This window comes from Poecile atricapillus, chromosome 2, assembly GCF_030490865.1.
Source record: "Poecile atricapillus isolate bPoeAtr1 chromosome 2, bPoeAtr1.hap1, whole genome shotgun sequence".
In the NCBI taxonomy this organism is placed as follows: Eukaryota; Metazoa; Chordata; class Aves; order Passeriformes; family Paridae; genus Poecile; species Poecile atricapillus.
Window position 1 is genome coordinate 15,067,929 of NC_081250.1, and position 15,978 is coordinate 15,083,906.

A 15,978-nucleotide genomic window follows, 5' to 3' on the forward strand; every position below is an offset into this window, starting at 1 on the left:
GCTTTTTCACACCAGGATCCTTTTCCTATATGGTTTGCCTCAAAACAGAAGCCTCCGTCTTAATTGTCAGTCTGGGCGGAACAGACTGGCTGGGATTCTCTGAGAAACCTGCAAAAAACATTAAGGCTTCTTTGCCTCAATGCCTAAGTGGAAAAGGAGAATACAGTTTTCTTGCTCACTGAGTGACATACAGATAAAGTATTCAAATTAATTGTTAGAAATGGAAGAAAGAAAATAGCAAGAACTGCCTGAAGAGGTCCTAAAGGACTATTTTAAATTTCTAGAGATTAAAATGACAAAAATTATTTGTGGTCCAATCTCCCACGCATCCCATTCCCATACACTCTGCAGATACATATAGGATGGTTTAAAACAAATCCAGATTGCAATTTTCATTAAAACCAATGGTCTGTCCTGTGATTCAAGAGCAATTTGTTCATCCTCAATGCTGCAGCTCTGCTAGACTTAGTTGCATATGTGCCACCTTTGCACTCCCAGAAGGTCTGGTGTTCCAGAAGGAAGGTAATTGTACCCTGGTACAATTATCTGCAAGAAGTAAAGTCCCAATGTGCAAGTCTTCTGCATTACGAAACTGAAACAGAGGGGCACTTCCTTGTATTACATAAGAGACATATTGCAAAACACATGCACAAATAAAGATTTTTATGAGAACATGTGATAAACCATCTAGAAAGCCAACAGTGTATCCATGCCATCAGGTGTTAAAAGCATGGCTGTCTGTTCCTGCTCTACTCACTGCCTTGAAGAATCTCTCTGTGAGCTGCAGTCTTCATTCAAAAATTTATTCTTTCAAAGCATCTCTTCATGGTCAGCATAACACCTTCATGAACTAACTCAAAATTCTAAGCAGAAGCAATTTAATTCTTGTCTCTGGAACACAGCATACTCTTGCTACACAACATTGCTAGAATAAGATACATAGTGGTCAAGTATGGATTGCAGTTACAAAGGGAATTCTATGCTTTCACTGAAAAAAGAGGTCATATTTGATTTTTCTTTCAGTCTTCCAGTATTTGTCCCTCTTTTCAAGCTTCATTGACAGCGCTACAGGAAGTTTCACAGCAAATACCTTTTATCCCCTAGGATGCATAGCAGCTGGGCTGGCTGATGGACTTACAACTCTGCACATTTTTCAAATGTTTCCTTGACTGCTTTTTAGGAACAGCTATTTCTATAAATCTTTTGTTACTTCTAAGTTGTCCAGCCTTTGTGGAAATTACTTTCTAAATGAATATGAAACAGTAACTTTACTACTTCTGAATCACTAATTTCTGTCATTCCCATTTAATCTTGTGCTTATTTTCAGTTTCCCTTCACCTTTGTTATTCTGTTTGCAAAAGCTTATTTTCCCCGCATTTTTAAGTATAATTTCACTTTTTTTCTGTCATCCCATTTAAAAAATATTTTACTTTTGTATATATTTTTCTTATTTTTTCATTTTCAAAAGGTCTGCAATTTTTTAAATCCTCTTTGTAGAGGCTTCGAAGAGGATTTTTAGTCCACAGTAGTAGTAAAAAACATTTTGTGATACTGAAAGAAGGGAGTTTGCTTCTTCCTGCTTGCAAGCCTGCAGGTTTCCTCTCAGTCATGTGTGTTTCCTTGGCTTCTCATTAAGAAAAACAAAAAAAGAGACAAGAACTATGTGTTCTTGGCTTGTCACAGTATTTTACTACCTTGAAGGACAGAGATCAACTTGTTGGGCACAAAATGAAAACTTTAGAACAAGCAGCTTGTGGGTTTTTAAAAATAATTTTTATTTGGCATCACCAGTCAAGCCTTTCATGTTGCTGAAATCTATTGCTGTCTCTGAAAAATCAGTCAACCTAAGCTGGAACAAAAACAGTTCAAAGAGAGATTTTTCTTACTTTATGATTTCTTAGAAGCTTTTGAAAGTGTCACCTCAAAAGAAGGATAGTAAATACTTAAAATATGTTCCTACTCTCTTCCATAAAGCAATAATAAAGGACATAAATTCTGGCCTTCACAACACAAAAGCTACGTTGAAAGAATTTCAGGAGGTGGAGAAATCATGTCCTGAGAACTTAGGAAATTCCAACCAGCCTGATTTTGGCTTTAATGCTCTTGATGATGATACAGTTCTTAGTTATGTGTGTCCATCTTTTTAAAAAAACAGAACAAGGGGTGGACTAAATAAGCAATTACAGTGTATTTCCTTTCTCTTTGTGGCCAGAAACCATACAGAGTGCTGTTGTTTTGACTACTGTGCTGACCACCAGCAGTGACAGATTTTCATCTTCTATGCAAATGAAGATATATGCTTTTGGCCTTTAATCTGCAGATATGTATTATTGTAAGGGGAAATATGAAAATTAAGCATCTCTAATCCATTCCAAGATTTGGAATAGGGTGTGTTTATATGTGCACGATTGTTCTGCTTGCTGTCCATGAATTTGTCCTTCCTTCTTCTACCTACTCCTACATGTCTATCTTGTCCCACTTCAGCAGACTGAAGTTTTTTTACATCACTTATGGGACTCTGCCCACTCTCAGTTTTCTTGTCCAGTCTGTTTCAAGATGAGACCAAAACCATTATCTGAAAACCTCCATTCAGCCACCCCCTAACACTGGAGGTGCTTGAGCTCATATATCTGTGGTAGTGCTGTAGGCTCCTCTTAGAGTCAGAGAAGAAACAAGAACTTACAGGGCACCATCACTCTGAGACTGTGGGAGTTAAATTGTAGTCTAGACCTCTCTGACACGTTATCTTAATATGAATTCACTTAGAATCTTATACAAAGGTGTTTCTTAGTAGCATATTAGCTGTCCATTTCCAGCAGCATTTGTTCCAGGTTTTTTTCTTCTCATTTTTCTGAGCTGTAGATTTTGATCTGCTCTGTCCCTTGGATTTTCCCCCTGTATTTATTTTAGTTGCTTATTCTGCTTATTTGATCTGAATCTTGGCTTCTTTATTGTCTTAGTTGGCATTTCTCCTTTTTTTTTTTTATTCCAAAAGCAGTGTTTCAGCACTTAAATGTCTGACAGGTTAATCATGACAAAAAGGAATGTACTTAAATCTCATTATATTTTTGAACTTCAAAGAGTTTTGCTCATATTTATTAATGTATCATCACAATATTTAAGTCAGAATTACCACTGCTGTTTCAAAGGTAGCTGAACTGAGGTGCAGACATTAAAGCTTAAATCTCTTATACATTTAAAAAGTATAAATAGTCAGCAGGAGGCCTAATCTATAGGAAGCAGAAGTCAGGTACTAAGAGGTTTTTCAAAGCTTGTGTTTGGTATTGTCCAAATTTCCCAACTTCTTGGAGTCTGTGCTCTGGTGCAGTGGATTCATCATCTTTAAATAACAGTGTTCTGAAATACTAGAAGCTTAACTACCTACACCAACACCAACCTAATGATTCTCTGCCTGGTCTAAAGCAAGTACTATGAAGTAATCCCTTACTGCATGTGGGAGGATTTTCTTTACAGGTGATGTAAAATTCCTCCATGTAGACTGATGTGCAAAAGAGAACAGTAGGGTCACGATTAATGTTCTAAAACTTCCCGGATTACAGGGGGGTGGGAAGTGTTACAGTTGTCTGTTGCTGCTGCTGTCCCCATAAAGGCTCCAATTCACAGCACCACAGAACACAGTGGTTCACCTCTTTATGACCATGTTTTGGCATTTCCACTTGCACTGACACATGGCAAAAGAACTGCTGTGCAAACACCTCTATTGATTTAATTCTGAAAATATACCACATTGCTATATAAAAAAAAATTAACGTGGGCATTGCAACTATGGATTTTTTATTACCCCGAATTCTAAGTAGTGCACATTAATACTGTACATCATAAAATTCTTGATCATGTAAGTATACTCTTCAGTTTATCTCATAATACACTACCACTCTTCTAAATCATTGCCAGTGTAATCTTTAAAACAGTAGCTCTTTGTCCACTCTAGGTTTTGTAAAAAGAGAAAGTATTATCTTCATCAGATATCACAGCTTTCATTTTTTTCTGTGGTATTGTTTATTGGTGACTACAGTCTGCTTACTTTCAATTCTTAGCAGGAACTCATTCTATTACTTTGCTTTTAAGAAAAACTCCTTCACAAAAGCCTGTGAAATAAGATTGAGATCACTGACACTCTTTTCTGAAAAATATTCAGGAAACACTACTACTGAATATTATAAGCTCAGATGTTGAGGTACTATACCACAAAAAATATTTTCTTCAACTAATCACAATAAATTATTTTTCCCAGTACTGCTACAAAGTTTCTAGAGTATATCATGAAGTAAGACTTGAGGAAAATTAATACACTCCTATTAGAAATGACTGATCTTTTCTGTGAATACTGAAAATAGTCTAAATATGAAGTTTATATTGTCATCAGATCTCTTTTCTTTTTCACCAGCAACAGATAAATCCACTGTAGCATTTTAGTTTAAAGCAAAAGCTAATAGTTTGTAAAGGCACAAACACAGGTGCACATTGGAAAGAATATTTTGTGTCTATGCAAGTGGCATGTAATATATATCAAGAACCATCATATGCTCATTATGCCACATCTGTGGTTCAGAAAGGCAGTACATACAATGGATATAGTAATACTTTTGCTTAAGCAACAGTAAGGACTTGTATAAATCCAAAAGAAATGCAATTATAACACCATTTGGAAGACTCACCTTCATATTCACTGTATTTGATAAGTTCTGTAACTGCAAACCACTTCAGCTTTAGTAGGTACATAAAGATGAAGAATAAGTATGTTTATTTTTAAACTTCAGTTCCTGTTGAAGTTGTCAATGACTTTTAAAGGAAGTATTCTGAAGCACCAGAAGAGTTATTTTAGATGCAGAACTTCCAAGTGAACACATGACTGAAGGAAAGTATCATATCATAAATGTTCTGAAATGACTTTGAGCCAGTTGGCCTGTTTTATCATCACAAATTTCATTTGCCAAGATGGAGTTACTGTATTCACAAAACTGTGCTTATGTTCAGAATCCCTAATTGTAATTCACATTTTATTTCAGGAAATCTGAGTTCAAAAAGACCCTAAACTTTTAACTTCTTTTTATTGTTTGGCTACATTAGAAAAAAATGTCAGGTACTCAGGATATCTGCTTCCTTAGATGTCACTCTGCAGTGAGCTGCAGAAATGGGTTTTCAGAAAACTGCACAAATATTTTAAATATATTTCTAATTGTTAGCATACTGTCTTCATCTACAGAGTTGAAATTCCAGCCTTAGGTACATGTAAAGAAATGTGAATATTTGGAAGACATCCAAAGACATATTTCTTCTATCTTCTCCCACACTGATTTCTTTTGCTACTTTAGGTGCTTTTTGGACTTATTATCACAGCAGCATCATGATGCTAATTACATGATAGCAAAACCATCATGATTAAATGCTTAGCTTAACACCACTTCCTCCTTTCCCTTACTCCCACTTCCCACAAGCTGTTTCAATGCTTTTCCACAGATTCTTTGTTCCAGCTGTGGCTAGGGGATCCCTGTCACCTCTTCTTCCAGCAAAGGGCTATGGCAGGAAGCTGTGCTGAGTGCAGGCTCATGGGAGATGGAGGTGTCCTGGCAGAGCACATGCAAGAAGAGCTTGTGAAGATGGAAACAGTCCTGCATCACAGGATGAAAATGGAAAAGGATGTGGCAGAAGTGTGCCATTGAAGTGGTGCAGGCAGTTACTTCCCCACAAGTAACACTGTGGTAGAAAAGATGTAAAGAAGGTAAAGAAGAGGGGTCTTTTTTTAAAAATTCCAAATGTTATTTCTCTTTTCTTTTCACACTTACATATTCTATCTACACTTCCCTTCTTTCTTCTGCACCTTCCCACCTCTCTCCTGCCCAAATAACTTTTCCTTTCAGCCTTTTTAAAATTCCATATTATCCTTTTTCTGTCACACTTTCATTTTTCCTTTCAGACAACCATAGAATTGTAGAACTATTTAGATTGGGAAAGACTTTAAGACCATCGAGTCCAATTGTTAACACAGCACTATGAAGTCCAGCTAATATACGATGTCCCTAAGCTAAATGTCTTTAAACATGTTTTAAATACTGCCAGGGATGGTGACTCCATCACTGCCCCTGGCAGCCTGTTCCAGGGTTTAACAACCCTTCTGGAAATTCTTACCAATATCCAATCTAACCCTCCCCTGGTGAAATTTGGGGCCATTTCCTCTCATCCTAGTTCTTGTTACTTGGCAAAAGAGACTGACACCCACCTGGTCACTGGCTCATGTTCAGCTGCTGTCCACCAATACCACCAGGTCCTTTTCCACCAGGCAGTTTAAGCTGCTCTTCCCCCAGCCTGCAGCACTGCAGGGGTTGTTGTGACCCAAGTGCAGGGTCTGGCATTTGGCCTTCTTGAGCCTTGTACCACTGGCCTTACCCCATTCATCCAGCCTTCCCAGATCCCTCTGCAGAGCCTTCCTACTTTCCAGCAGATCAACACTTCTGCTCAACTTGTGTATGCAAATGAGGGTGTTCTTGGGTCTCCTCAATTAGACCATGAATAAAGATATTAAATGTGCCTGACCCCAACACTGATCCCTGAGGAACACTGCTGATAATCAGCTGGATGTAGGTCCATTCACCAACTCTCTCTAAGCCTGGCCATCCTGACAGGTTTTTTACACAATGAAGAGCACACCTGTCCAAGCCATGGACAGCCAGTTTCTCCAGAATGCTGTGGGAAATGGTGTCAAAGGCTTTACTAATGGCACAAAGGCTACTAATGTGGGTAGACACATCCACAGCCTTTCTGTCATCCACTAAGTGGGTCACCCTGTCACAGAGGAACAGGTCAGTCAATCAGGACTTGCCTTCAATAAACCCATGCTAGCTGGGCCTGATTACCTGTACATGCTGTGTGAGGCTTTGAGGATACTCAAGATTATTTGCTTCATATCCAAACTAAACTTTCCCTATCACAACTTTGACGCCATTTCCTTTTGTCCCATCACTTGTTACTTGTGAGACTGGCCCCTACCACACTCCAACCTCCTTTTAGGTAGCTCTAAAGAGCAGTAAGGTCCTCCCTGTTCCTCCTTTTCTCCAGAATAAACACCCCTAGCTCTCCCAGTTGCTCCTCATCAGATTCGTCCTTCAGATGCTTCACCAGCTTTGCTGCCTTTCCCTGGACATGCTCCAGCACCTCAATGTCTGTTTTAAAATGAGGGCCTCAAACCCAGTACTTAAGACATGGCCTCACCACTGCCGACTACAGAAGCACAACCACTGTCCTCATCCTGCTGGCCACACTATTGCTGATACAGGCCTGGATGCCGCTGGCCTTCAAGTCCGCTCATGTTCAGTCATCTGCGCTCCCTCTGACCCAGTGCTTTCAAGTCCCTTACACTTATTTTCCACCACAATTCCTGTACTTTTCAGATTCCTTTTTTTTGACCTGCGCCTCGAAACCCCCCATCCCACCGCCTGACAACCATCAGTTTCGGGGACCGGCTGGGAGCGCAGCTCCCCCCCCCGACCACGGGCAGGTTGGGACGGCCTGGAGGGAAGGCCTCACTCAGTACAGAGGTGCCCGAGGCCGGAGCCCCACATCCTCGGAGCAGCGCCGCAGAAGCCCGGTCGCACAACAAGCCCCGGCCCCACCGCCCCTTTCCCTCCGGCAGCCCCCGCCCGCCGGCGGCCCCGCCCCTGCGCCTTCCCGCGGGGGTGACGCCGCGGCCCCGCGCCGCGGAGGCGGGACCCGGCACGGCGGGCGTTCGTAAGTTCCTTCCCCCCGCGGCGATGGGGCCGCGGCCCGGGCGGGGGGCGGGCGGCGCCGGGGCGCGGCTGCCCCGCTCTCTCTCCCCGCCTGCGGAACCGGCTGGCGGCTCGGGGCCGGGGAGCAGGAGGCGGAGGGGTGGCGGCTCCCGGCGGGGCGGGCGCCTCCTCTGGCCCTGACTGTGTGAGCCCGCGGGGTTCCTGGCCGGGCGCTGCGGCCGGAGCTTCGCGCCTGCGGGGCCTTTCGTTCTCGTGTGTGTCACGGCACAGCTCGTCCCGCGGCTCGGCCGAGGCGCCGGGCAGCGCGGAGCGCTCGGCAGCGTCCCCCGGGCCGCCGAGGTGTGTGAGAGGCCCGCCCGGCCCCCGCCGCGGAGCCCGGGAGCGGCGGTGCGGGGCCTGCGGCGCTCGGCCGGGGGTGCTGTGTGAGCTCAGAGCCAGCACGGGCACCCGAGCCCCGGGCCGGGGCTGTCACAGCGAGGCCCGGGGTATCATCCCCCGAGTGCGGAAACTGCGAGAGGGCGTCACTGCCGTTGCCGCTTCTGATGTTATAATAAAGACCTGCGGAAAGGCCGCGTGTGACCTACAAGTTCCTACAAGTCACGACGGTTGCTTGTGCAGCTCACGCTTTTTTCCGTGGTGGCCGCAGAGCGTGACCTCTGTGAGGGGTGGCAGCGGGTGCCTCCAGGTTCTGTGGCGCTGGGCCGTGGCAGCGTTTGGCTCCGGTGCGGCCCCTGCCAGCGTGAGTCAGAGCTGTGCGCCGAGCTCTTGACTCCGAGACCTGAGCGATGTTTCATAACCTCGCTGCTGCTTCCATAAAAGTACAAATACGGTGCGCAGTGCTCTCGGGCTCCTTACGCTTTGGAAGGAGCTGACAGCCAAAGGGGTTTTGTCCTGTGGTTGCAGGAATGGATGCAGTAAATGGGTCTAGTGTTTGTGTGTAACTTACTGAGGCTTGTTGGCTTATGAATCCATTAGATCTTTCAATAGTCACTTCAGGAACATAGAACTTTTAATAATCACATCAGGAACATATCCCAGTTCCAAGTGATCAGATGTGTCTGGCATAGATAATACAAGGATGTAGAAGGAGGGAAGCATTTTAAACCGCATAAGAGAGTTTTCAAAAGACTGTGCAAATGTCTGCAGCGTGGCAGATTTGAAATATGAAAGATTGTCTTGTTTCAATTTATTTTTCCTAAAAGTCATACTCTATTGAAAGATTTACATAGTTCTGTGCCTAAATTAAGATTGATGTGGTATGTCTTGTGCTCAATTCCTTTCTTCTCCAAGTTAACTTTTATTGAAGCATTTTAATGTGTATTAAAGTCTCAGTCAACAGCCTAGCCCTTAAATGCTGTGTAGTTAAGCTAATTATAGTCTTGAATTTTCTTGTCCTGATTTATTTGAACGTGTAATAGGCCATTAAAAGTGGTCTTTCATGTTATTATTTCTTAATAAAAAGGGAAGAGGAGGATAACGTAGGGTAAATGCACAGCTCCCTTGGATTACAGTAGTTTATGTGCAGGTTTTTTTTCCCCACGGAACTATTCAGCAATCAAAATACTGAGCTGTTGTTCTTCTGTTTGTTTGTTTTTTCAATAACCTGATTGTAGCTAGTTATTTTTAGTAGTAGTTTAAGTCAATCTTTTTCAAAGTTATTTTTATGTAAAGCAAAATACATGAGGGATGAGTGTGTAGTTTTTTTCTGCTTCAGTAGCTAGAAGAATTAGATTTTTTCCAACTTGGAGTTTGTCAAAAGACAGAAAGGAAGAGGTAGAAAAAAAGTATATGACAAGTCATATGTTTAAAATATTTTTTGTAATGATCTAATGTGCTTACTATTTAATTACTAAAATATTCTTGGGTAATGATAACTGGAGGATCAGAAGAAAACTAGCACTATGTTTTTAGCTTTTGGGCAGGCTGTTAAAGAAATAGATCGTTTGCTAGCTGAAATTCAATTGAAGTGTTTTTCAAAGCATTTAATGAAGAAAATACTAGTTTCTTATGTTTCCTGCATCTCATTTGTGAGTGAGAATATCAGAACTAGCAATGATGGGGAGAGCATAGATGAGATATTTCTGACTTTCTTACATGAAGCCTTAGAAATTTATAGTAATTGTCACACATATGTTTTTGATGTACAGGTTCAAGGATTATGTTGTGCTAGGTGGGAGGAGTGTTCTTCATCAGTGACTTCAACTGTTTCAAGCATTTTTATGTGCTCAGGTAAAACATTTCTAGAAGTGGTTTAATGTTTTAAATGTCTGTATGAAACTGGTGATGGTTTTATGTATTTATTTGCACCTAAGGAGGTAGATGGTCAGGTCAAAGTGATACAGCCAAATGTTGAATGTAGAACTTGGATTGGAAGCTGACTGGAAATATTACTGCAGTTGCAATTAAAGAAACTTTGGAGTTTTAAAAGTGCATGGGAAAATCAGAAATACAAGAACTTTTATCAGTTATTTTAGCAATATTTATTCAGATATTTATTAGTGTTATCTCTAGTCTAAAGTCTTGTTAATGTACAGTATGCCTCAGAGGACATGCTGTTGTATTGTGGGTACACATGTTTTAGTAGAATTTTTGTTTATTTACCACTTCCTAAAATGTTTATCTCTTCCATTAAATGAAGTTTTCTGTCCTTCACTAACTATATTTCCTAAGATATTGGAACTTTCTGTTGTTTTTGTTTGTTTGTTTTTTTATTTCCTTGAAATAGGAATTAAGGTGGATGAAATGTTTCATTGATCATAGCAGGAGCAGGACGTATAAGGTGGGTATGTTGAAAGATTACAGTTAATATCTTTGCAGAGTATTTTAAATTTTGATTCTGTGTCCGTCTGAGCACAAAGACAGTTTTTGCCTCTGTGTTTGACTTGCTATTTACATGCTCATTTAAAATTCTTTAAGGTCATTGAGGGTGTACTCCATTGGGCTTGTACACCAGTGAAACTAATTGTTTTCATAATTTCTATAAAATATATTAGTTGTTCAGTGATATTTTTAAAAATCCCCCCTGCCCCCCCTGAGACTGCGTCTGCCCAGCCGCAGTCCAGAGAGCGGGGGAGTTAATACAGCAAGGACTAGGGATACAAGGAGACTCTCTTCTGGTGGGATGAAACCCCAGCTTTAATCAGAAGATGTCCAGGGCAGGAAAAGAGAGAGAATCATGTCCCGCGCTGCTTTTTGAACCGAGGGGAAGGGGGTAAGGAGGGCAGGGTACAACCAATAGGGAAGAATCAAAGGGGAGGGATGACCGGGAAGGAACTAACATCTTACAGATCAGAGGGAGAGCCCCAGGAATATACCATGTATCTTAATACAATGCAACAGGTCAGCAGCAGGCAAGTGTGTTTTGATGCTCATCCTTATTTGCAGTCAAGAGAAGACATTGGCCTTATTTGCTAGGACTTAATACTTCATGTTGGCACTGTAATTCACTTACAGAGGTCCAGAACATGCTTTTACTTAAAAATATTTTTTTGAAAGAAATTTAAAACATGACCATATCTTTTTACAATACTAACATTGGCAAATAAGAGAAACAGTGCTGCTTGAGTAATAATTGAGCCCTTTCTCAGGGAGCATATTTGCATGTTGTTTTCAAAGTTAAACAAATTACAGACTTCCTTGCAATGTAATCATCATTAAATTATATGACAGTAATCTTTATTTTTTAATTTAAAAAATAAATTGTTTTGGGTTTTTCTTTTAAATTTCATTCTTGTACTGATGTAACAAAGAGATTCTTACTGCCAGCTTAAAATGGCATTTGGAGAATGCTGTTGTGTCTGTAATGCATTTGCTCTATCACTGTTGGTCTTGTCACTTCATGAAACTGCAGAACAAATGGGTAGAAAGCATCCTATTCAAATATCACAAAGTGTGATATTTGCTAATTAAATAATCTTTGACTTACTGTATTGTAGTACTGTATGTGCTGATATTGGTTTGTCCCTAATTGGCTGATTAAACATAGTGCCAGTAGTATTCAAGCATGACTTTTTTAAAGGACTGATTTCATGGGTATTTATAGTTTAATTGAAAGTTGTAAGAAATGTTAATGTGGTTTGTGTAGCAATACATATTGTCATCTGATAACTCTTCCACTTAATATCAAGAACGTAATGAAGACACCATAAACCTAACTGTGGTAGAACTGTACTGTGGATTGAACAAGGATGCAAAAGGGCATCAGTTAAGGAGAGACTATCTTTGCTTTGTCACTTCAGTCTTTTACCATTTTAGGAAAGAATGTTTTCCTCACCTAAACTGTGAGCTGTTCTTTTTCTCTTCGGTTCTTTTCTTGCAACTTTTTGAAGGCCATACAGTACTGAAAGCCTTGCTTGAAGGGAGGCTGGCTGGTGTCCTCAACACTGGAAGAGGTTTAGTACTGAGCTGTCAGTACACCTTGAATTGTTGCACAAATGAAAAAGAAAGAATGTAATCAGTAGCTCTATATCTTTCAGAATTGTAATGCATTGTGGTCATTTCATTTGTGGTTAAACTTTTATTTTTTGCAGAATGGTGAGATTTTTTTTTTCATGGAATCTTATAAAGAGTAAAATTATGGAGTATTGAATCATAAGCATGCTTTTTTTTTTAAGTGTGGCTTTTAGAGGCTGGTGTAGGATGTTAATTTCTGTGTATGCATCATGTTTCATTCTGTGGCTCAACAGTTTATTGTTTTTCAGAAAGTCTAAACCCAGGATTGTTGGTTTAGAAAAAGTGTCATGGTTAAAGCCAAGAAGAGGTCATGTGGTGAGCTTCAGAGCTGGGCTCTCTCAGCTCTGCTGAAGAGCCTCTGTTGCAGCAAGTCACTGGAGAGACAGGAGTATTCTTGTGGCTCACTTGGATATTTGCCAGGAGGAGCAGGCGGTAAAGAGATGGAAAAGTGTCTTGGAAAATTTGTTTGATAGGTAAAGGAGTTGTGGGGGAAAGAAACTACTTCTGGCAGACTTATTAGGATCTATCCATGAAATTGGTTTGGGACATTAGGTTAGTTGTAAGTTACAGCTCCTCGGAAAATTTTTGCTGTTAAAGTGTGGGTGGCAGAGCAGTCAGAGCTATGTTTCCATAATCAGTCTTTTTCATGAAGCCCTATGTTACCAGTAGCTGAATGCTGAAATGTCTGTAGGAGTGATTTAATTGTATTACATGACCCCAAAGGAGAAACCAAACCAAAAAAACCCACAGAAGTTCATTATTCAGCCGTTAAGGACAATTGCAAGGGACTGTATCCCTTCTTCAAAGGATCTTTCTCTTGGGCCAACACTATGAAAATGGTGTATGGTGACAAACTAAAGCTTAGACTGATGTTGTTGTTATACCTATGCTTCTTTGGCACTTCAGTTTTTTTATATGCATGTTTGTGGTTATTTGGGGTGAACTGTAGAAAATAGGGATTTTACAAAAATGTTACTGATTTTTATAATTTTGAGCACACTTCAGTCTTCTGCTGAATGACATAGAACTTAATTTTGGTGTATTTTTTGGGCCATGACTGTTTGGATTCCCTCAGAGAGACTTCAGTCTGCAGATTGTGAGGGTGTGTAATCTCAGATTTATATCAGTCCTTTCAAAGTGTGCTACATACACCAAGACACGAAGTTCTGACAGTTTTTGCTCTTCCTTAGCTCAATCAAACCAGAGCTGCTGGTGAGGAAATAAGATACATCCATGTTTTTAGGAAGCAGGTCAGTAGAACTGAACTACCCAACATTGGTCTCTGCTAATTATGTGCAGTGTCCTAAAGATAAAACTATATGACCCCCCAAAATACTGTTAGTGAATTAAAAAGGATCAGTCTATAGAAACCTGCATAATCCAGTTGTGTAAGTGTAGTACTCTGTGTGTGATGAATCAAATGCTTGGAAGTTACCAGCCTGCCAGTAAAATAATACGGATGTTCAGTGGGTTGTGTTGCTTTTGTCATCAACAGATTTTGAGGCTTTACTGAAGCAGGAAAACAAATTAGTATTGGATTTAGAAAAAAGGAACTGTTCTATATTACAGGACTCAAGTGGAGACCACCCAAATGCCTTCAGCTGGTTTTTGTTATTTTCACAAATAGTTTGTTCTTTTAGCAGAGTGCTTAAGAACAGATAGTTGGGTCAATGATTCTATTATGTTTTTCCCTAAACAGCAATATTAAGCAAACTTTACAATATTGTTCATCATTGAGAAAAAAAAAAGTCTTATAGATTCCCTTGTTTTTTTTTAGCTTCTAAAGAAAAATAGCGATAGGCTGTTGTGATTTCAGATCTTCAAATTATAAATGTAATGAACTGAGTTTTTGGAAACATTTTTCTAGTTTTGGCCCTTGTAAGGGCCAATAAAGTATCTATTATATTCTGTGGTATTTAGTAAGTTAATTCAGAGATGTTATCTATTTTCCATAGTTCTGGTAGAATAAGTAGTATGCAGAGTATTCTTGTCCTCCATATAATATGAGTTATCTTTTTTATTACAGTCTTAATTTTTCAAAGGGCAGATCTGCTGTATTTTTTACTGACTCATTTTTGTGCCAAAGCATGCTTGGTGCCTCATTGGAGACCTAAAAGCAAAAAGTCCTGGGCATTTACCTTTGATTAGTGTGTGTGTTCTCCTGTAAACCAGTGATTTTCTTTCTGGGAAGGTACCCTGACTGGCAAATGACAAAGATTTGCAGACTGTAATGGGTGAGATACAAAGAAGAAATTATGCTGAAGGACAAAAAAAGCAAACCTGGCCCCAGATGATGTCTGGACATGTTAGTAATGCCACATACTCAAAGTAGGGAACTGCATGTTAAAAACATTGTTTCTTCTCTTACCTTCTGATACCTGTGTTCATACTTGCAATCAAAATAAATGAAATGTAATGGAGTATGAAATGCTATGGTACAAATCAGTATCTTACTGTCATACAGCATGCCATCACAGTGGATGTGGTGCTGAATGCCTCTGAAAAGGATGTAGAGAAGAAGGGAATCAGGGAAGAGTCTGAAAGAGGAATCTGTGGGGATGGAAATTTGTTTTTATAAAGAGAAATTGGAAAACAGAAGAGATTTTGTGGCCTTTGAAAGGCTGTGAATATGGAGGAGTATAACAAAAGTACACAGAATGATGAATTGTTTGAGAGAAGTAACTTAAAAACGTTTGTTTTGTTGGTTCGTGCTATAAGAGTAAGGGGACATTCTGTGAAATTAGGGTGGCAAAGTGAGAAAGGAAACTTGAGAAAGGATATATTTCTTGATAAACTGGTAAGACTGAGCTCTGCAGTCTAGGGATAATTTTAATTTAGAAATATTCTAATATAAATTGGGTAAGTTAGAGTTCAAGAATATTTAAACAGGCTAAAGTTATCTTTTCTCCTGAAAGAATATAATCCCTCATCTTTTGTCACATGCAAATTTATTTTTTTCATCGTGATTTTTAATAAAGCTCATCTAAAAACCATATGTTGATAGTGTGAGTAATGAAAGTAAGTCTATCCCATAGTTTGTTTATGGGAGAAAGAGTTACAGCATCTCACTAATTTGTTTGCTCTCTTTCCCTGTATTGGGTTATATCTAGGTGACTGACCCACTAGGTGTTATGTCTAGTTCCCTTGGTAGGATGCACTGATTTGCTTTGTTTCTCTTTTAAATGTGGATATTGGAGAAGAGGTTTTGGTGGCTAACATCAGCATCCTCATAAAATTGGAAAGAATTTACATAGGCCAGTTGTTTTTGTAACTTGCTACTCCTGAGACACTGTTCTGCTTTGATTTTTCTATTGCCTGGGCTCATGCATAAAGTTGGTGTTCCTGCAGTAATTTAATTCGAGTCAGTACACAAGTTTGTTCTGTACCTAGAGTGATGGAATATTTTGGGAGGATGAAATGAGCTAACGCTGGCCTTCTGTGTCACCCTGCCAACTCCCAGCAAGTATGTAAAAAGTCATAAAAATAGCAGTGGGGGTATCTTAATTAAATGAGCATGCTTGTCACTCTGCCAGTCTTTTCTCTTGGCATGGTTCAAGTCCTAGAAACTGTTTGCTTTCAGTCTCTATCAAACTCAAATATAAAACTCCATGATAAAAGCATCAGAAGCGGTGTTCAGCAGGAAAAGACTACAGAATCGGCTTTTTCTCATTCCCACTTAAATGTCCTTTTCTCTCCATTTAGTGCAGGCTGCAGTTTTTACTTTTGGTGTGTTTAGCAGCAGATTGAGTTAAATTTGTTGTATTTGGCTCTAGAGCAGCAA

General features: G+C 40.0%; 1 protein-coding gene across 12 annotated transcripts in view; it reads left to right on the top strand.

The window, feature by feature from the left end:
- The first annotated feature begins 7,651 nt into the window (after positions 1-7,651).
- ZNF438 (zinc finger protein 438) overlaps positions 7,652-15,978 on the top strand; it is a 55,628-nt gene continuing 47,301 nt past the window's right edge. For 2 of the 12 annotated variants that reach the window (XM_058832545.1, XM_058832553.1), the window contains exons 1-3: positions 7,653-7,746; positions 9,893-9,974; positions 10,471-10,524. Coding sequence is in view for 2 of the 12 variants with exons in the window: in XM_058832555.1 (XP_058688538.1) it covers positions 9,965-9,974 (10 nt within the window). In the remaining 10 variants the exon portion in view is untranslated. The other 10 variants (XM_058832554.1, XM_058832556.1, XM_058832546.1 and 7 more) reach the window with 9 other exon arrangements.